Here is a 23004-nt window from a genome sequence, read left to right as displayed (position 1 = left end):
CATTCGATGGTCGAAGTAGCCAAAAAAACACTTCGAAATTCGAAGTTTTTTTAATTCGAATCCTTCACTCGAGCTTTGTAAATATGCCCCTTAATGTACATTCATATTTTAAAAAGTAGCTTTTTAGTGTCAGTATCACTTTAATGATGCATATCATTAGCCTAAAAGAAAGGGTATACCCAAGCAGCAAAATCCTGACTTGAGAAATATTGTTTTGTCCCAAAATCTATTTCATTTGCCGGTGAAAGCAGTTTTTGTTTATCTCTTTTTATTAGGGATGCACCGAATCAGCACACTCAGGTTTGAGATGGCGTATTTACGGATATGGATTTTTAGTAGCTTTGTGGTATGATAAATCTCTAAAAATTTGAGTTCTTTTTTCCATGAGTTTTTTTTCGAGTTTTACTCCTAAACACCTTGTCCAGGAAAAAGATCAAGGTTTATAGGGGATGGAAAGGCAAAAAAATAAAATGACATTTTTACTTTCTTTAAAGGGTGGTTCAGCTTCAAACAACTAGTTGTTTTCAGATATAACGACTTTTTCCAGAGATTTTCTATGTGTTATCGTTTTTCTAATATTGAAGTGTAAAGTTTTTTTTTTCACCTTCTGAAGCAGCCCTGGGAGGGGGAGTCGCCGACCCTGTAAATTGTTCTAAATGGTTACATTTAGTTGATACATTTGTTATCTTTGACCCTGCTGAGCAGAATCTCTGGGTTCTTTACAGGCAGCTGTTAGAATTGATACAATAGTTGCTAATATTCCAGAGATGCTGCTGATAAATGTATCAACTAAATGTTGCAAAATTGTAACAGTTTAGAGTCTGCGCCTGAATTACTGAGCTGCCAGACTAAAAGACCAGAAACACGAACTTTCAACGTTAAACTTTGATTTTGGAAAAACAGTAAAAAATAAATAATGGAAAGTAATCGAAATAAGTCTTTATTTCTGGGGAACAATGTAAAAACAACTGAATTGAAAAAAGTGTTTGGAAGGTGAACAACCACTTTAGTGGATAATAAATCTATCTCCAGTATACTTTAATTAAAAGATGTGTACTGTTTTTTATGAGAAACCTGACTGCAGTGAAATACCCCCTTCGTTTTACTTGCTGTGCCTGCTGTGGATAGGAAACTTCAGATGGTCCCTAACTGCTCTGCAGGGAAACTATCATACTTTCGAACAGCAGGGGGGAGCCCCTCATATTACTTCCTAGTCATGCGGAACTCAAGCAGCTTTGTTTGTTTCCCTATAGAGCAGTCAGCGACTGTGTAGAGATTCATGGGATGAGTAACACGCATTACTTAAATTTACAACCACTAAAAATAAAGACACAAAGAATACATAGGTGGAGAAAGGCCGCAGCTGATAAATTTTATTTCATATTAGTTTAACAATAACAACCTTTTAAACGAATACATAAGTTAGCAACCCCAGCCAGCCTCAGCTCAAACACCAGCAGGCCGCCTCAATTTGCTTATACCTTAAGCCCTGCTAAAATAGCCTAGGGCACCTCTCCACAGCTGCGACAATATCACAAACACTACATTACATTACACTTCCATTTTTTTTTTTTTTTTTTTTTTTTTTTTTATAATTCATTTACTATTATATTTATTTATTTATTTATTTATTTATTTATTTTTTTTTTTTTTTTTTTTTTTTAAAATATACAATGCAGAAATAACATATAACAACATAGGGTGGGTGGGTGGGATACATCGCTGCATACAGGTCAGATGAAAACTGCTAAGGGAACTTGATGCTGCCCCTTTTTATAGACCCCAAACCAACGGTCCCCCTATTATTATTGGTTCACTAAAACAACCAATCAAATGCCCAACAAATTGACCAATCAAAAATATGCAACTTCCAATCCAACTCCCCAAGTAACGTAAATGTAGCCTAACATAAGATGTAACTAAGACAAATACCCTGTCTTACAGCGTGTACTACCCCATGACCCTGAGGGCTAATTGGGCCCCCAGACTGCATGGGATGAGTAACACGCATTACTTAAATTTACAACCACTAAAAATAAAGACACAAAGAATACATAGGTGGAGAAAGGCCGCAGCTGATAAATTTTATTTCATATTAGTTTAACAATAACAACCTTTTAAACGAATACATAAGTTAGCAACCCCAGCCAGCCTCAGCTCAAACACCAGCAGGCCGCCTCAATTTGCTTATACCTTAAGCCCTGCTAAAATAGCCTAGGGCACCTCTCCATGACAAGACCAACTAATACCTTAGTTTGGTCTTGGCCAACCCCACACTTTGATTGCCTTTTCTAAAGCATCTTGAATACCCATATTGAATATGTCATATCCAATATCTGAAAGATGCACTCTATCATGCCAATACAGGCCTTCTCCACCTAACTCCAACTCAAAATGACGATGAACTAAAATGTTCACACTCTTAGCAAATTTAGAAATACAAAAATTAACTTTTTTCCTGCAACGTTCTAATGGACGAACATCCTGCAGCCAAATTAATCTAGGAATTACCTCGGACCAGACAATACAACTGTCAGGGAAAAGGAAACGTAATTGAGCTAAATCCCTTTTTATATTCCTAATGAGGTCAATAGACCTGAATGACCCAATATCATTACCACCTAAATGGACAGTAATTATGGCAGGAATACCCCATCTTGTAGACATTTGCAGGGCAATTGGCAACATATCATCCCATTTGAGGCCTCTTACTCCCATCCAAACTATATTCACATTCTCGAGACCTAAATTGACACCATAAGGACGTTCTTCGGCCCGTTTCTTCGCATGAAAGACAAAGGAATGACCAATAATCCATACCATGAGCGGTTGTCCTGTGAAAACAAATACCTTAAGTTTAACATCTAAACATCAACTAAACTTGGCCGAACATATGAGCGGTAGCGCGTAGAGGACCACCTACCCAACTTCATAAGGGATTGTTCACTAAAACCTAAAAGAGCTGCCTGTGTGGCAGCCCCAATGCGAAATGAGTGAGTATTATAATCATCAGATGCCAGACCCACTAACCTAAGTGTCTTTTTAAGCACTTGTCGAAACTGAAAGGTGGACAAAAAAGAACCATCTGCATGGACAAAAAGAGGACCAGGTATGTCCGGGCGTAAATCCTTAAATTTCAAAAAATTTGCCATAGGACACAGATCCACCACACCAAAGGAGCCCAACCAAATAAGAATACCTCTCCCTGCCAGATCAGTCTTAGATCTCCTAATCGTAATCCTCAACTTATCCTGAATAACCACAACATCAGAAACATCAAGACCACCTGGATGTTTCCTGCTACTAGAGACTGACTCGCTAACCCGCAATGCCGCAAAGAATGACAAAACAAACAATAAGGTAAATAACCTTAATTCATATTGTGAAAAACACACCTCCGGTAACTTATGGACTAATCTTTCTAATAACAACAAGGTTATAGGTTTCCTATTATCAAAAACACGGCCAACTCTAGCTAAACCCTTTAAAATTTGTTTCACCAAAAAAGGCTTTGTAAAATCTTGCAAACCTTGTAATTTCAAAAAATATGAAATACCTGCCAAATCCCTACAAATTTTGGCTTGAGAATACTGAGCCTGAGAAAGCTCCAGTATATACCACAGAATTAAATCAGAATCCTGCCAAATTTCTTGTTTGTTGTTATCCTTGAAAAGAGACCAATTCCACCAGCTCGTTGCATATTCATTCCAAGTTTTCCCACTTAGTGCATTCTTTAAAATTTCGCATGCTCTGGCAGAATGAGCCCCCAAAGGTAATCTGGACACGGAACACCGCATGGATCTGGGTTGTCTGCAATCCTCCAAAATAGCTCGAACTGAAACCGAGATAAAGCATCGGCTATATTATTCTTAAAACCAGGAATATGCTTTGCTTTTAACCAAATATTATATTTCAAGGCCCTAAAAACTACTTGCCTTAACAGCCGTAAAACCGGTGGCGAATTAGAAGACAAATTATTCAATACGTAAACCACACCCATATTGTCAGTATGCCAAAGAATCCTTTTATTTGCCAACTGCTCTCCCCAAATCTCAAGAACAACCAGAATAGGAAAAAATTCCAAAAGCACTAAGTTCTTTGTTAAATTTTGTTCATGCCAACTAATAGGCCAAGAATCAGCACACCAATGACTATTAAATACAGCACCAAAACCAGTCGAAGCTGCTGCATCTGAAAAGATATGCAACACCGTACTTCCTAAAAACTCATCCTGCCAATAAGCTTTACCGTTAAAATCATGTAAGAATTGCTGCCAAATACACAGGTCATCTTTAACCTCCTGCGGAATCCTAATATGCCAATTTGGATTCGATATTCCTTCAGTCAAAGAAATTAAACGCCTATTAAATACTCTGCCAATTGGAATAATTTTTGTAGCAAAATTCAAATGCCCAATAAGAGATTGAATATGCTTCAACTTCAGCTTCTTGGCAGCTAAAGCAGACTCTACCAGACTTTTTAAATGTATCAATTTATCATGAGGCAACCTAAATTCTTGACAATTAGTATCAATTTCTATGCCTAGAAATTGCAACACAGTAGTGGGATACACTGTTTTCTCTTTTGACAAAGGAATACCAAATTTGCCAGCAATCCACATGAACACCTGTAACAGATACAAACAATGATCTGACTGAGAAGGTCCAACAAATAGAAAATCATCCAGATAATGCAATACAAACTTAGAACTTGTTTCATACTGCACTGCCCATTGTAAAAATGAAGCAAAGGCTTCAAAATAATAACAAGACAACGAACACCCCATTGGAAGACAACAATCAAAATAAAAAGAACCCTCAAAATGAAAACCAAGTAAATTCCAACAATCTGGATGGATTGGCAATAATCTGAAAGCCGATTCAATATCGCTTTTTGAAAGAAGAGCACCCTTACCGCACTGCTTAATTAACCCAATGGCTTGGTCAAAAGATGCATAACTTACAGTACACAATTCAGGGTCAATCCCATCATTCACTGAATCCCCTGCTGGAAATGATAAGTGATGTATCATCCTATACGATCCAGGCTCCTTTTTAGGAACAAGTCCTAAAGGAGATACTCTAAAATCCGAATATGGTGGTTCTCGAAAAGGTCCCCTTATTCTATGGGCTGCTAATTCCTTAGCAATTTTTAATCTGACAACTCCTATATTAACATTAATAGATTTAAGATTATCCGGAATAACAACTGAACCACTTCTTTTAGAAGGGATCCAAAAACCAAACTTAAAACCCTCCTCAATTAACGTTGCCATCCTGCGGTTTGGATACTGACCTAGATAAGGAAGCATATTTACTAGCTTCACCGGAGTTGTCAAGCTTTCCTGCTTCTTTGGACAATAATTTGTTGGGCATAGTGATGAATTTCTTAACACATCGAAAGGCAGGATGATTGCCCCCACAATGTGAACATTCATGCTTAAACTTGCAGTTACTCTGCCATTTACAAGCTGAATCATTATATGCCCAACAAGTATTATATTTCTGCCCAGGTTTCTGCACTCCAGGTGGGCTAACAACAGGGCGTGGAACCATCATGCCCATCCAAAGATCAATATCCTTAGAGCCCCAAGGAATCGACCTCTGAACAGCCATTTTTTGCCTAAATTTGTCCTCATAGACAAACCAGGCAATGCCACCATAAGACTTGTATGCTTCCAAAACAATATCAACATGCTTAAACATACTAGCCCCCAATTGGGGATGCTTAGAACACAGGATATTAGCATAAATACAAAACGACTGTAGCCAGTTGGTAAAGGTCCTAGCCACTGGCCTACGCCTATCCTCTTCCGAATCATTTGTCTTATCCTTTAAAAATACCTTAACTGAAGGTAATAAAGATAGTAAATCAACATAATCCCCTCTATTAATTTTCTCCTTTATAGACTGAGATAAATGCAGACCAAGGGGGGTAGTGTCGCATAAAATAGAATCCCTAAAAGCTGCTTCAGGGGCCCCCGCGCTTGCTTGCGTGGACGCCGCGCCAGGTGCTAACAAACGAAGTAAAGAAGACACAAACTGAGCATTAGCAGAGTTACCTATATCCTGTGATGAAAAGTTCTCCTGTACAGCCACGGAAGCAAGATCATTCTGAGGAGGAAACTGTAAAGCCAGGCCAGGCTGAGGAGCAGTAACAGGAGCAGTTGAAGTTGCGACGGCTCTAAAAGAGCCCCTTATCTCAGGGTCAAGAACCGTGCTGCTAATAGAGCTGCTGGAAAGGGCGGAGGATGAGGCAGCTCCACCCATAGCAACCGCAGAAGGGCCCAGGGAAGGTGGCGGGGTCATCGAAGGCCATGCTGGAGTGGTGCTGGACGAAGCCGCAGGAGGAGATGAAGTCGCTGTCAGCGGAGGCGGAGGAGGCGGAGCTACCAAGCCGGAAGCGGAAGGCAGGGCTGTCAAGAAGCCGGCTGGTCGGGCTGCGGAGCAAACGCCGGCCGGCGTGAGAGGAGGTTGGCGGTTGGTGCCGCCACTCGTCGCAGACTTCCTGCGAGGCGGAGGAGCCGGAGGACGAAGCGGAATGGGCGGAGGCATCAGACTAGACGCGGTGCTGGGTGGAGAAAGTAGACAGGCAGCGGCATCTAGGGTGGGAAGCGGAGGAGCAGAGCAGGTCCGTGGAGGCTTCTTCCTGGCTAGGCGTCCCGGAGGAGCTGTATGGGACCTCTTGGCGGCCGGCTTCGCTGAGCGGGTACTGGACCGCTTTAAGGAGGCGTGACCAGCCGGGGCTCTTGAATGGGAGCTAGGAGGAGCCGGTGACGTTGCTTCCTCTGAAGGCGGAGACTCAGACCCAGTCGGGGTCACTGCAGCGGAGCGCAGGCAAGCCCTGTTCAACAAAAGGAGGTCCTCTTCGCCTGCTTCAAACTGTGCCCAACGAAGAATCTCATTCAAACGCGACGATCTATCACTCACATCCATGGACGAACCCGGAGCCGAATCAGCGCTGACTTTCTGGATTCCTGACATCGCTGCATACAGGTCAGATGAAAACTGCTAAGGGAACTTGATGCTGCCCCTTTTTATAGACCCCAAACCAACGGTCCCCCTATTATTATTGGTTCACTAAAACAACCAATCAAATGCCCAACAAATTGACCAATCAAAAATATGCAACTTCCAATCCAACTCCCCAAGTAACGTAAATGTAGCCTAACATAAGATGTAACTAAGACAAATACCCTGTCTTACAGCGTGTACTACCCCATGACCCTGAGGGCTAATTGGGCCCCCAGACTGCATACTGGATTTTAGTTTTGCCTTAACACAACCTTACATTTTTCCAACTCCAGCTGCAGGGACACAGATCATGGAGCCAGATATAAACAGATAAACTGGGATTCACATTAAAAGATTATTTTGCTGCAGCCACTGGTTCTGCAGAGTTGTAGAAAGTTTGTATTAAACAAAATAAAAACTATACAATCCACATTGGATTACATGACAACACATGACTCAGTGCAGTCTGCCGATTCTGATTAGTAATCAGTTTTGCTGTATCGACAGATATTATTTGACTTGTGCTGTTTTGATAATTTATGACAATGCCTAAATTTAGCTTCTCAAATTAAGCCCCGACCACACTGAGCATGTGCATGGTCTTGGTCTTGCAAAGATGGCTTTACATAAATCATTTGTTTTATTAGGCTTGTAGTGCAGTAAGTTCATGTTTATGTTTAGTACTAAATACAGCTTTTCTAGCCTTATTCTATATTTAGTTCCCCTTTCATATATGGCCCCATAGTTTAAAAAAGAGCAACAACTCAGTGCCGACAAATGTTTTGCACACATCGTAACTGGCCTTTGTCTGTTCATTTGCCCAAAAATATATCAGTAAAATGATTTTCCTTTGAACAGACTTATTGATATGTACCCACATACAAACTGTCATTTGGTGATAAATAAGAGTTAATGATTAGAGAAAACAAATATTACTTCATGAAATACCACAACTGACCTCTTACTCAATGTTTATATCACTGAGGTTTATAAGACTATGGGACTGAATAATTCACTGTTGCATTATCAGCAAGTAGAACTTCTCTCCTGACTTAAGTTTTATTTGGCGCTAAGAAAAATCAATATTTCATTTACCCATGGATAACCTTTTTGGTATTTGTTTGTCAACTTAATGCAATAATTAGGCTAGTGGTTTCAAAGTCTTACACATTTCTATCTTGTGATGCAATTTCCATGGTAGAATCTGAGTGGAATACAAACTTTAGCTCTTACTGTTTAAATTTGTTGCAAAGGCAAAAATCGCAGATACTTTTCATACCAACAAGTGCACTTCATTCTACTCAAGAATAAAATAATATACTATATATTTTGATATTCGTATTTTCGAATTTATTGCAAATTCAAATTTAATTTGGATTATTCCCTAGTCAAAGTACAAAAAAATAGCTTGAAATTCAAATTTTTTCAATTCGAAATTTCACCTCGACCTTTGATAAATCTTCCCCTTAAAGTGCTGAATATAATGAAATAGTTATCATATTAGATCAAAATGACTGTAATTAAAAACAATTGAAGTACATACTTGTCAGGCTGTATATCAATAGTTACATTAATTAACATGGAATTTTAATTTAATTATGACTGTAGTTTATTATTATTATTATTAATAATAATAATAATAATAATAATAATAATAATAATAATAATAAACTATAGTCATTATTTAAACAGTTTTATGTTAATTTGAAAAAACATTTTAAAAGATGTAAAAATTGGAACAATCCAATTTTTTTTTAATTGAGTTTTTTTCCATGCACTAACATAATAACATTTTTCTGATTCATGTTCTTGTCCTAAATATTCTGACGACCAAGAAAAAAAAATAGATTGCGTTTAAGTTTTGCATATTAGAATATTGGAAAAACTTGAATTTGAAAGTTAATAAATCTGTCTCCCAGCAACTTTCCAATAAGTATTAATTACAAAATTTCAATGGGTGTTAAAATGGTCCATTCTGTTGTAAATTCTACAATGAAAGTCAATTCATAGTTACTCTCTAGTGGAAAAATTATGGTTTATTTTTTATTTAAAGAATATTGATAGACTGACATATTGAACTGCTAACTGCATTATTGGGGATATTAAGCTACATAAAATACTATTTGGGACAAAATGATTAAATACACTTTAATTTTTATTCTATAAGTCATGTGTAGAACAAAGTGCCTCATGGCTATAAATCTTGGTTTACATATTTAAATAAGTATGTACAACAACTACTTCTCAACATATCATCATGCCCTTGAAACTATAGTGGCAATATACTTATAGCGGCAATATACTTTCATCTTGCTTGTTATTTAAACAGCACCGTAATCCTCAGGTGCATCACCTCATCTATTTAATCAATAGTCGCTTTTTTGTAATACTCGCTTCACTTGGAACAACTTTGAACTACTTCAATTGTAGCTCATTTTGAACGATAATACATGCATTCCATATTTCTATTTAGAATGAAAACATCCTTTGAGGTTTTGCATTTTAATTTCTTTCTGTACAGGCAGTTGATACCTTTTGGGTTGCTTTTTATCACTCATCTGCATTTTTGAATATACTATACCTCATGCCGGTTTGCCAACTGTCTCAAGAAAAACAACAGCTCCTTGTTATTAGGAAAATTACCTATTTCCAAAAGAGAAGCCAGATATGGAAATGATGGTGTCTAAAATTGTTTAACATGCTCAGCCTTGAGTTCATGCAGAGATGCTGCCTCTGCAGCTGACTCAAAAAGCAGAAAGTTTATATTTTCTGCAAATGCGATGGCTTCAGTGCAATAACCTGAAACAGGTTTGGATTATTTTTCTTTCTGCAGTTATGAGCCCACCTAGACTTTCATTGTGGTAACCAGTAAGAATTATTGGTTCAGAAACTGTTTTAAAAGCAAAAAATATGAAACCATAGATTTTTAACCCTATATGAAGTAAACCTGATAACATAAAATAAAACATGAAAGATTATCTGCAGGTACTGACAAAAATGATCTAAAGACTAAAAGAAGTTCTGTTCACTTTAAAATGTAATATTACAATTATGAATTTAGCAATACATGCCCTGCATAGCTTTTTTTCAATCATAAAAAAAGCATTTTGCAACTAAAAAAAATCTTTGCAATATGCATTAGTTACACACAAATTACTCATTAATTATCCTGATAATTTTAACATCCCATGGCATTTTTATTTGTAGCATGGAGAAGGTTACTTGATCACAGCAATAATGGCTTCTCCTATTGATATAAAACACACAAATATAAACATATACAAGACTCCATGTGCTGAATAGTCCATGCATGTAGATGTAAAATGGATAACCCTTAATTTCACCTGTATCCATATACAGGTAAACAATCTATTATCCAGAATGCTGGGGGTTCTTCTTTACAAGTCAATGTGATCCATATTTTCAACATTCAGGTTGAATTTTGAAAAATGTTTACAATGTGATTTTTGTAGTGATGTGGTGTTTTTTTGTTACTGCTATTGAGTTTTCTGTATCAAGTTTAATCACAATATGCAAGTGGAGAAACAATTGCTATCAAGTTTAAACACGAGTTTTTACCTATATTTGAGTTTTCTCAAAGACTTGTCATATCATTTATCTGAAACAGCAGATTTGCTACCTTATCACATGATCAATTTAAAAACCTATTTGTCCCCTAACCCTGTCTGGAAAAAAATATTATACCTGATTATTTTACTATTGAGGTTTGCGAGGTTTTTTTTATACCTCAAATAAACTCACAACTAGAATGTTTTCTGATTTATGAAAAAACTTGAATGGAATAAATTCTAATCAGCGAATACAGGGTGAAAAACGTGAATACTTGAATTGTTCCAGTTTTCTGCAAAAAAAAAACTTGCATAATTTGAATAAACCAAGTTTTTAAGCGAAGCCCACCGAAAACCCCCCAAACATCTTGAAAACTACAGACATCTTCAGATGGTTCCAGGGATCTCTGCCATTGACTTCTACGTGACCTCGACAGGTTTTAGCTGGTGTGTTTTCAGATTCAAGCTATTTCCAGCTTTGCGGCATAATAAATCTTTTTTTTTTTTTTTAAAGAATCAGAGTTTTTTGTTTTAACCCACAAATTCGAGTGTTAACTGAAGAATACTATAGAAAACTTGAATTTTTCAGCTAAACCTTTAATAAACAACCCCCTAGATGTGTTACACAATACTTACAAGAATTTGTATTGAATAATATATTGTGGCTTGAACTAAGTTCTCAGTGAGTGAAATATGTTCCTTATTATGCATACCTTATCCAAATACAATTCTAAACATGCTTGGCCAAATAAGACAAATATTTTGGCAACAGTTTGCAAGACGATTTCTACACAGTGTTTCCACACAACTGTACTGCAGCCCTGAGATTTACTTGTCTACTATCCTCATATTAATTTTACAATTCTATGTTGTATGCCAAATGTGCATATCTTGTTTCACTAATTATGCCTAGCATAATAAGCTAATCATCAGCTGTACTAATAACAGATTCCCACCTCTACACGGCAGCACAGGAACTTTAAAGGGAAATTCATTGAGCCCCACAATTACAATATAAAACAGCACAGACACTGTATCCAGATAAATCTGGTTAACTTTGCATTGTGCAATATGAAGATGGATATATTTTATTAACATATAAATGGATTATTACCTGCTGGGGTACTATTTCAGTGTGCCATAACATTAAAGGATCCAGCAATATACTGTATATATATAATAAACAAGCACATATATTTGAATTATATTTAAAAAGAGATCTGCAACAACAATTAGTTGTAGCAATCTTCATCTTACTCTCATTGTATGATTACTTTTGTTTTTACAATATTTTTGCAAAAATACAATTGTTGGTTAAGAATACAATTACGAAAAAAGTAATCAATGGCAGGAAATAAGAGAGACATGAATATTACTTACAAGGGTTGAGTTTTCTTACATCAATATGCTTGAATCCAATCGTTAGTTTGATTATAAATCTGCCCCAAATATATATATATATATATATATATATATATATATATATATATATATATATATATATATATATATATATATATATATATATATATATATATATATATATATATATATATATATATATATATATATATATATATATATATATATATATATATATATAAATTTCATTTACGCAGAAATTAATGCTATGTTTACACTGACTTTGCTGGCTCTGTGATATTCCTTCTGGTTTTCTCACTTACTACATACTAGATGCAGGTGTTCTGATACTGGTGTTTCACTTGCTAATACAAATTTTTAACAAGTGGATTGCTTACTGTTGGTCCTCTATATTGTGAGTGTATATAATGGGGTGACTTTATCCCTGTGGGTTATTTATAAAACCTTAAATTTTTTTGGCCGGCCTTTTTGGGGTAAAACTCAAATTTTTAGGGGCAGATTTACTAAGCTCGAGTGAATAGTTTGAATGAAAAAATATTCGAATTTCAAAGTATTTTTTTGGGCACTTCGACCATCTAATTCGTCAAATTCGATCGAATTCAATCGAATTGAATGATTCGAACGATTCGAAGTAAAAATCGTTCGACTATTCGATCATTCGATAATCGTAGTACTGTCTCTTTTAAAAAAACTTCGCCTTCATACTTCACAACATTAAGGCTAAAAATCCTTCGATCGATCGCTTAAAATCATTTGAATCATACGATTCGAAGGATTTTATCGTTCGATCGAACGATTTTTATTCAATCGTTCGATCAAAGCTTTGCTCTAAAATCCTTCGAATTCGATATTCGAATATTACTTCGAGGGTCGAATTCGAGGGTTTTTTAACCCTCGAAATTCGACCCTTGATAAATCTGCTCCTTAGAGTAAAAAAATCTCACATTTTTCAGGATGTATTATTCCCTGATGCTGCAAAAAGCCTGAATCCAAAAATCCACCATAAAATATGAGATAAATTCAGAATATAGTAATTAACCCCCTAAATGAATTTTCCAATTTATTTTGAAAAACAGTAGTTTTATCATCCTTTGGTTAAAATATACTAGATAGGTTACATGAATTTGTTTTTGCTCAGCACAATTTCAAACCCCATAAAAATAAATGTTACTGGCAAACATATTTTCAGATTAAACCTACTGGGGAATCAATAAAATATCTGCATTGCAATATCTGCATTGCATTAATGAAAAATAAAAAAAACTAATATGGTATTAAAGCTGTTTAAATCTGTGTTTAGCCTTGGAAATGCTTAATCAATCAGATCTTATATTCTCCATCATCTGAAAATTAAAAATCAGGACAATTATATATATAAATATTCCCCTGATTCACCCCAGTCAAGCCAAGCTAATTCAGAACACCCCAAGCCACCCAAACTCCTGCTTCTTTTGGGGTTTTGGAACTCCCCAAAACTGGGATCATTCAGAGGTATGGATTTTTTTTGCAGGCAACTTCAATCTGTTCAAATAGTACTCAATTAATGGAAGAATCCTGGCTTATTCATATGACCTTGCTAGAACATATTACTGAGTATCTTTCAATTGCAATCTTCAATGTGACCTTTGGATAATTCTCTGTTAGTGAAAAATAGAGTGTAATTGCTGATAAAACAGGATAACTAGTCCAACACTTGTATCAAAGTTCCATCTTTGAAAGAAGCTGACATTTAAAGGAAAAACAACAAAAACCTGAAAGGTATTTAAACATTTTTGCTCCAAAAGAATACATAATGGTATGAATGAAGTTAAATTATATGCCATCTAGATCAGTGTTTTTCAACCTTTTTTGAGCCAAGGCACATTTCTTTCATTGAAAAAATCCTTCGGCACACCACCAGCTGAAAATGTGAAAAAAAGCTTATATTAACAATATAAGTGCTATTGTTAATGTAAGCTTTTTTTTAAACATTGATGCATGAGGCAGAAAGTTGTCAGTAAGAAAGTAGAAGGAAACATATATGAAAAGGCCAATTGAACTTTATTATATCATCTGCAGTGTTTTTACCTGATAAGATTTTCCAAAACAGGGTAGCGCTGCCCTCTATTTAAGCTGGTTGGGGCAATAGTTCTCTCACGAACACAGAGATTAAATTATTTTGTTATTGTGTTTTTTTGTAATAACACTCCCCCAAATATTTTATAATTGCTGCCAAGACCGTTGGGGTTTTATAAATAAACAATACTGATAATCAAATCTCAAATCTAACTAACTAGATCTGGTGCTTCAGCTAGCAACTGTGCAAAGGGAGAAGCAGGTCACTTATTATTATTTTGTTATTACAAAAAAACACAATAACAAAATAATTTAATCTCTGTGTTCGTGAGAGAATTCTCACATTCATCATTCAAGGCCAGGGTAAGCTTGCTATGCCGGGTACCCACGCTATTGCCCCTACCAGCTTAAATAGAGGGCAGCGCTACCCTGCTTTGGAAAATCTTATCAGGTAAAAGTTCAATTGGCCTTTTCATATATGTTTCCTTCTACTTTCTTACTGACAACCTTCTGCCTCATGCATTGCAGCCAGACAGCTAGAAATATGGTTATCCTTATTACAGCATGGCTAAGCCGCAGGGTCTGCTTCCTTAATATTTTGATAACAGCACTAGCCGTTCACCTGTCAGTCCGTGCACTTCTGCCTTCTGCCTTCACATCGAAGCTGCGCGCAGTGCAGCCAGCGACCTCCCTGATCAGCCAACCCAGGCACGGCTCTTCTGCCCGCTCAGGTCACGTGACGTCACGTGAAAGGTCCGCGCACTTCGGCCTTCAAATTGATAGCGGCACACCTAACATTAGTTTGCGGCACACAGGTTGAAAAACACTGGGCTAGACATTTTGTCAATTTCCCAGCTGCCCCAAGTCATGTGACTTGTGCTCTGATAAACTTCAATCACTCTTTACTGCTGTACTGCAACTTAGAGTGATATCACCCCCTCTCTTCCCCCCCCAGCAGCCTAACAAAAGAACAATGGGAAGGTAACCAGATAGCAGCTCCCTAACACAAGATAACAGCTCCCTGGTAGATCTAAGCACAACACTCAATAGTAAAAACCCATGTCCCACTGAGACACATTCCGTTACATTGAGAAGGAAAAACAGCAGCCTGCCAGAAAGCATTTCTCTCCTAAAGTGCAGGCACAAGTCACATGACCTGGGGCAGCTGGGAAATTGACAAAATATCTAGCCCCATATCAGATTTCAAAATTGAATATAAAAAAATCTGTTTGCTCTTTTGAGAAATGGATTTCAGTGCAGAATTCTGATGGAGCAGCACTATTAACTGATGTGTTTTGAAAAAAACATGTTTTCCGATGACAGGATCCCTTTAAGATTCGATTAAAGTAGCCATTCAATATGGCAGTTTAATTAATTTAAACACCTATATGTATCATTGCCTAAGACACGTCTGAGATGTCATAAAAGACTTTGGACACATTTCTTTTTGTGTTTTATCAGTGCATTCAATCAGTAATAATATTAATCAAATGCTCTTTCATAGATGACTGATTAGAATGAAATTGAAACCAAACTAGCCATTCTGGAATTAATTAATATTGACAAATTTCTTTATTTGCTTTAAAAAAAAAACCTACAAGATCGGTATGGATTTACCGGTGTCAATCATTCTATAAAGATTGTTAGTAAATCTGCCTTCCCAAATCTCTAAATAATCTTGGTTAATATGTAAGAAAACCAGAGACTAAGGAATTTATTGTTGAAAGCATGTGGATTCTCAATTATATATTTAAATCAGGAAATGTCTGTCCTTTTGTAAATAATCTCACAATTTGCTTTTTCTGAATTCAGATTTCAATGCCATGTTGTAAAATAATTCCAAAGTAGTGACAGGTTGTTGGTAAATACTTGTAAATAGAGTTTCTTTCTATTAACCAATCTTATCCCAAAAATATTTGTTTCCATTTTAAATGCAGGGTCTATAATATATATAATTTTATTTCTAAAGCAGGAAAAAACATGAATCCTATCAATGTGTAAAGATGGACACCATTCATTTTTGCAAAACCCTAGTAAAATTAGGTTTCTTTCTAGTATTGTTTAATGTTCAAATAATGCTGAATTTAAGTTCCCAAATCACCACAAAGGCACCAAATTCTAATTCTCAATATGAATTATTACTGTAATGTATCCATTTATTTAGCCAGTTTGCACCAGTTTGGTATGCCTCAAATGGGTTTACCAAAAAAAGATGTCTTCACTGCGGAATGAACTATGATTTATTAATCAGTATATTACTACTATTTTAATTTATTGCTGTCCCTATTCCATTTCTTGGAGAGATTTGCCCTAAAAAAAACTGGTCAGAAACTAAATGTATATCAATATTTTGTATTTTAATGATCTAACAGGCCTTCTGCTTCTCAAATATTTCTCCAACTTAGACAATTGCAGGTACTGCCATGGGTACTAAATTTGCACATTCTTATGCAAATTTGTACATGGCCAAATGGGAAGACAAATTCATCTGGGGATGCACTAAGTACTTACCCCACTTACTCTTGTATAAACGTTTTATAGATGATCTTATCTTTGTTTGGGATGGAGGAATTGATGTCTTGGAAGATTTTATTACACATATTAATTCTAATGAGTATAACCTTGAGTACACTAGTGAGTCTGACAGTGTATCAACCAACTATTTGGATTTGATATTGAAGGTAGAAGGTAGAAGGTAGAAGGCGATCAAATTGTCACTGACCTCTGTAGGAAAGCCACAGATAGGAATTCCCTATTGCATGCCAGGAGTGGACATTGCAAAAAATGGATCAACAATATCCCTTATGGCCAGCTATTGAGAGTAAAAAGGAATTGTTCCACTGATACCTTGTACAAGAATCAGGTCCAAATCTTGGAGAAAAGGTTTCATGAAAAGGGTTATAAACCAAATGTGATTTCACGTGCAAAGGAGAAAGCAGCCACAAGAGAAAGGGATAGTTTTTTAGCAATCAAACAAAAGACTGAAGGTACAAATGAGAACTCAGAAATCAATCATAAAGTCCCATTTGTTACCAGATACAGTGTACTATCTAATAAAATAAGCAATATTATTAAAAAAACACTGGCATGTAGTTAGATCTGACCCTGTACTGGAAAGATGTTTAGAAACACAACCTACAATTTATTTTAAGAAAAATTCTTCATTAAGGAGCATGTTAGCTCCATCCAACACCTTTGGGAGACTTAATAAGGATGATACAACAACATACATGTCAGGCCTTAAGGGTACCTTTAAGTGCTCACACAAGAGGTGTACAGCCTGCCACTTTGTTGCCCCGAAGGGATTCAATTATGAAGAGGTAGGGTTACCACAGCCTAAAAGATTTTATAATTGCAAGACAATATATGCAGTTTATGCAATAATATGTGAATGTTGTATGTTGTATATAGGACGCACTAAGAGAACTGTTGGTACTCGGATTTTAGAACACATAAATAACATTCGCAAATAGCGCACCAACCATAGTGTCCCAAAACATTATAAGGAAATCCACCAACATGATCCACATAAATTAAAATATGTAGTACTAGAACAAATAAGCCACGAACATAAGGGTGGTGATAGACTTATCAAGCTGCGACAGAGGGAGACATATTGGATTTACAGGTTGAATTCTCTAACTCCGAGAGGTCTTAACATAGACTTGGATTTAGCAGCTTTTTAATTTAACAAGTTTACTCAGTTCTTATCTTAATTTATTGTTACTAACTATTTATGAGAGTTTTTATAAAACAATAAATATTCATAAATTAGCATTTTATGCATAATGAATAAATATTCATAAATTAGCATTTTTAATGGGTATGGTCTAAACTAGACAAAATTATTTGATTAACTGTCATAATCACAATACACTGTGAATTTCTTGGAATATGTTTATATGTTTATTGGGTATTTGCTGCTAATGTTAAAATTTGAACATCAAGTTGCGGGTAATTATGTCACAATAAATATAAACGGGTAAGTCTGCAACAGGGAGAAAGCAGCATCGACATGATTAACAAGGACTTGTGTGATCATCACACCTTCCCTGAGGAAGCGGTCAAGGGAGACTGCGAAACGCGTTGGATATTGGAGCAGTTTGATTTATTCATTGATCACAGACTCAACAGGAGAAACTTTCCTGGACCCAGAGAACTCCGGACTTTTATTTTGCTTTGGGTACTACGTGCTTTGTGTAGAAAATCGTTTGTTTTATGGTGATTTTTAACATTTATTAAAGCAATATTATACTATATTTTGCTTTATATCTTCATTATACTACTTGGTGGATGACTGGAGAAAACTTATAAGGTGAAGAACGAACATTACTATATGCATCAAAAATCCAAGAAATCTTGTGAGTATATACCCGAAATGGGGAATCTTGAAGAATATCACACTGGTTGATCTTCTGCAATATAGCTCTCCAGGCACCATTATCAAACACTCTGTGGCTCTAGGGGCTTAATTGCTTATCTTAATTGAGACAATACTACTCTATGTGTGCGCTTCCTTTTGCATTCTATTTCAGATTTCCTTACACAATTGCAGTGTTTTATACATTTATTTAAGTGGCTTGCCTTGCACATTTCATATTTGTTCTTGAAGATATTTTATAAAAGGCTAATTTTCACAGGAGTTTTCACTCGAAATAGAAACCAGTGAAATATGTAAACAATGTTTGTTGGATATCCTGTGCTAGTAGGAAAGAAACATAAGGGAAGGGATTCATTACTTCTGTCATGTGGGATATATTTACAAAGCTGTTTAGGATAAAATTGTTTATTCTTGTTCTCGAAACTTTTGCATGCAAACTACGTCTACAAGTTAATACAATGTTTCGTCTATACTAAAAATAATGTGGAATGCACTTTTTAAAGGGCATCTCCACCACAATGAAAGTAAATATAATTCTATCAAACTTTCCAATATAAAGGAGTTAAAAAAATGCCAATGGTTATTGAAAAATTTGTAAATGTGATTTTAGTGGAAAGCAATACCGTGACACCTCAATCTGACATCCCCTTTTTTTAAGTTTTTCCTTATTTTAGTTCACAAAGAACCTGTGAACCTTTTGCTCTCAGAGAACCTATATGGTAGCCTTCCAGGAAGATCTTTATGTATTTTAAGTACCAAATAAGGAGTAGGGACAGCCTTTGCCAGAATCGTTTGATAGATAGATATAGGCAGGCAGAAAACAGACCAAGTGACCCTGAGCATACCCAGTTTCTCCCAGACACTGTCTCTGCTCTGATCTACAAATCACACATATCCAGAACTAAATAATGACATTGGGGATGCTCGTGTCTGCTCGAGGAACATAAGCTATTGACCTAACTTGACCTGTTATTGGGTTTTATGGCAGTAATCAATTACAGATGCTTGTTGCCACTACTTTACAGGGGAGTTTAGTAATGCAAACCATGGCCTTATCCAAGGCCTTATCCAATGTAAGTCTGACAACACAAAATCAAAGATATTTTTTTACCTATCCTGTCAATACAAAGGTAAACATGCTTTCAGTATCCGCTTCTCATGGCGCTTGGCAATCAATCCTGCAACCCATTAGCTCTGAATACAATAGTCAAATGAAACCCAAGAGAGAACTGCTTTGTTTTAGAGGCAATACATTAAATATTTAAAATGCAACGGTTGTAAAAAAAATTATGGTTAGGGACTAATTTCCTGTACACATTGTAGGAAAACAGGCATGGAGGCATTTTGAGTATTTTGTCTCAATTCATCCCGGTAGTATGCAGACAGAAAAAAAGGAAACAGAAAAGACACAAATCTTTACCATAAAGCTGTACTGAAGTGTCAATTTGCATGTTTTTGATGAGTGCATTGTGTCTCTGAGCAGCAAAAGGCACATTGACAGCAGCTCATTAGCTACATCATGCCATCTCTCTTATATAGTTCACATGCTTTTCGATGCAACACAATCTAGTTGTACCTAGGTACAGTTTTTAATCTACTTTGGAAAAGGACCAGCTATTATTTGTCTTTACCTTAAATGATCTGGAAAGGCCTAATTAAATTCAAAGACAATTTTATGTTCTCTAAACAGCCTTTCCAACAGATGTCGAAGATCATAACATAACTGCTGTCAGGGTACCCACATCATTATGCAAGACAGAGTCAAGGCACACTAGCATAACAATATAACTGAATGTTCCAGTTTTGTATTTACAGTCACTTCTTCTTCTGTCCATATTGTTCCATGTAATAATCTATATATTATCTATTTGTACTATAATCTACTTCACGGGTTCCCAGAGAGGAGGGCAGCAGGGGGCATTTTTACAACTAAACTTTACCTACCAGTAAAAAAAAAAAAACAATAGTACCAGATTTAGGGGCAAATTTATCAAGGGTTCCAAGTGAAAAAAAATTCGAATTTCAAGCAATTTGTGTACTTCAACTAGGGAATAAATTTATCATGTAGGGGCACATTTATCAAAGGTCGAGGTGAATTTTCGAATGAAAAAAATTAGAATTTCGAGCTATTTTTTGTGTACTTTGACTAGAGAATAGTCCAATTTCGATTCGAAAAAAAATTGAAAATTCGAATACTGAAATTTATCATGTACTGTCTTTTTAAAAATTCGACTTCGACCATTCGCCATCTAAAACCTCCGAATTGCTGTTTTAGCCTATAGGAGAACCCATTTGGAGTCAATTGGTGGACTTTGAAAAATCAAAGTTTTTTTGGGGAAAAACTTCGATCCTTCAATTCTAATTCAACCGAATGCGGACCTATTCAATCGAAAATGGACTTATTCGACCAAAAAACCTTCAACTTAATTTCGGTTGGTCTTTTTGAATTCAAATTTCGATTCGAAATTCGACCCTTGATAAATATGCCCTGTACTGTCTCTTTAAAATTTGACTTCGACCATTCGCCATCTAAAACCTGCCCAATTGGTGTTTTAGCCTATAGGGGACCACCTAGAACCTATTTGGAGTCAATTAGAGGACTTTGAAAAATCGAATTAGATCGATTACGATGTTACTTCGATTTGTACGATTCAAATTCGAACGAATATGTCCTTTTCATCCTAAAAAAACATACATTTTTTAATACATTTCAGTTGGTCTTTTTTTATTTGAATTTCAAAGGTTTTTTTTATTCGAAATTTGTCCCTTGATAAATCTGCCCCTTAGAGTATGTTTAGGGATCATGGTAGGTTTAGATTACATCACTTAAAGGTACATGGCTGATACTGTAAGTAGGAGGGCATAAATTGCTATTAGGGTCTTTATATTGCAGGGCTTGTCCGTTTCTACAACTAAACATAGCTTGCCCTGCTAAATAACAGGGCAGAGTTAAGGGCTGGGTGATAATGGGCACTAGTACCCCACTAAAGTGGATTACTCTATTTCAATAACTCCAAGCAATAATAGTCAGCTGTAAAAGCAGAGTACAAAATATCTGACCCTGCTTTACAAACTCCAACTCCCTGAGATGCCAACACACATCAGAAGCAATCCTGGTTTATCTAAGCTTACCTGCCCCACCACAGCCACACACCCCTTAATCCTATGACCCACCCCAATCATAACATAAGTTGGGGCCAAAATAGATAAATAATAAGAAACTAACTGGCTTCTAATAGCAGAAGATTTGAACGGGATCAATTAACGTAAGTATCATATAAAGGGACTGAGAGAGTCATAGACAACACATCCTTTAGACACTGCCAGACAGAAAGAATTACAAACCAAATACAGGTATAGGTGGGGTTTTCTGCATAATGGACCTTTCCAAATTTCCATCCATTTCATACCTTATGTCTGCTAGAAAATCATGTAAACATTAAATAAACCCAATAGGATGTTTTTGCTTCCAGTAAGGATTAATTATATCTTAGTTTGGTTGTGTACAAGGTACTGGCTTGTTATTACAGAGATAAAGGAATTCATTTTAACAATTTGGATTACTCTGATAAAAGAGTCTATGGGATACAACATTTCCATAATTCGGAGCTTGGACAACAGGTTTCCGTATCTGTATCTGTATAACAATATGCATGTAATTGATTATTGCCCTTAGAAATACAAATGTTACCATTAGAGACAGGACAAAAACCATGTTGCAAAACGAAGTGTATGTAAATACTGATTTATACTGTATAGGGTAATATAATATTATAATTGTTTTATTATTTATAAAATGTATCTAGACTGTTGCCCTCTAGATGACCATATTGCCAGCTGCAACTCATCCAGGAATCTTGCTTGTAATTGAGCATGTAAATGCAAGGAAGCTGATTATAAGCCGTGATTTCCTGAGAGTGTCAAAATAGCAATTTCAGCCGTGCTAAAAAAATCTTACACTAAAAATAGTTGATTCATGGTTTGTGTCGGCAGAAATCGTAACTCAAATTATAAACTCTTAACACAGCAGCCGTTTATTCTCACCCAATTTTATATAGGCTGGAAACTGTGTGTTTATGTGTGTGAGTCTGTGTTTGTTTAGAATTTGCATTTGCAAACTATTTATGTAACATGTACACACATAGAAGCCAGATGCAGAACTTTGCATCCATAGAGAAGCCAGAACACAGTCCAGTTTCCAGCATAGCAATGTGTCCTTTTAATATAATGTATACTATATAAAGTTTTTCGTTTTGTTTTTAATGGATATCAAAAATGTCTTTTAAAATATTTTTTTAAAACCTCTCCACATTGACTGAATGATCTGTGTTAATATAAATATCCATGTGTCTAGTTGTTTGTCTAGCCTATGATTAAGTTCCCAAAAGGCACGAAACGCGTAAGGCATTTGGGATGTTGCTGTTCTAAATAAATACATTTTTTAACTACATCGTGGAGAGTGATCCAGTTTGTGCCAACCTTTTTCATTTGATATTCTGTCACAGTGCCTTCCTGAGCTGAAGGCTTAAGGTGTGAGCACCTGGATCCCCCAATGCATTGGGTAAGTTAAACCCTCAAAAAATTTACAATTTGGAGCTTGAAG

At 36.0% G+C, this 23004-nt stretch overlaps 2 protein-coding genes across 4 annotated transcripts in view; both read right to left on the bottom strand.

The window, feature by feature from the left end:
* Positions 1-23004, bottom strand: part of rbms3.L (RNA binding motif single stranded interacting protein 3 L homeolog) — a 343617-nt gene that overhangs the window by 85793 nt on the left and 234820 nt on the right. The gene's annotated exons all lie outside the window — the stretch shown is intronic.
* LOC121394600 (peroxisome proliferator-activated receptor gamma coactivator-related protein 1-like) lies at positions 1708-7299 on the bottom strand. Its single transcript, XM_041566021.1, has 2 exons — positions 6062-7299; positions 1708-2834 (listed from the first exon to the last, which is right to left on the bottom strand). Exons 1-2 carry the CDS (start codon positions 6981-6983, stop codon positions 2251-2253), a joined length of 1506 nt encoding a protein of 501 aa, XP_041421955.1. The 5' UTR covers positions 6984-7299; the 3' UTR covers positions 1708-2250.

The sequence above is a fragment of the Xenopus laevis genome, chromosome 6L (assembly GCF_017654675.1).
Source record: "Xenopus laevis strain J_2021 chromosome 6L, Xenopus_laevis_v10.1, whole genome shotgun sequence".
In the NCBI taxonomy this organism is placed as follows: Eukaryota; Metazoa; Chordata; class Amphibia; order Anura; family Pipidae; genus Xenopus; species Xenopus laevis.
Note: the sequence above shows the minus strand (reverse complement) of the source record. Positions and strands in the feature narration are given on the sequence as shown.

Coding starts and splice junctions, on each gene's coding strand:
- LOC121394600 (XM_041566021.1), bottom strand. CDS start 6,983: ATGTCAGGAATCCAGAAAGTCAGCGCTGATTCGGCTCCGGGTTCGTCC. Junction 2,835..6,061: donor CTTTTCATCACAGGATATAG/GTAACTCTGCTA, acceptor TTGTTTTCACAG/GACAACCGCTCATGGTATGG.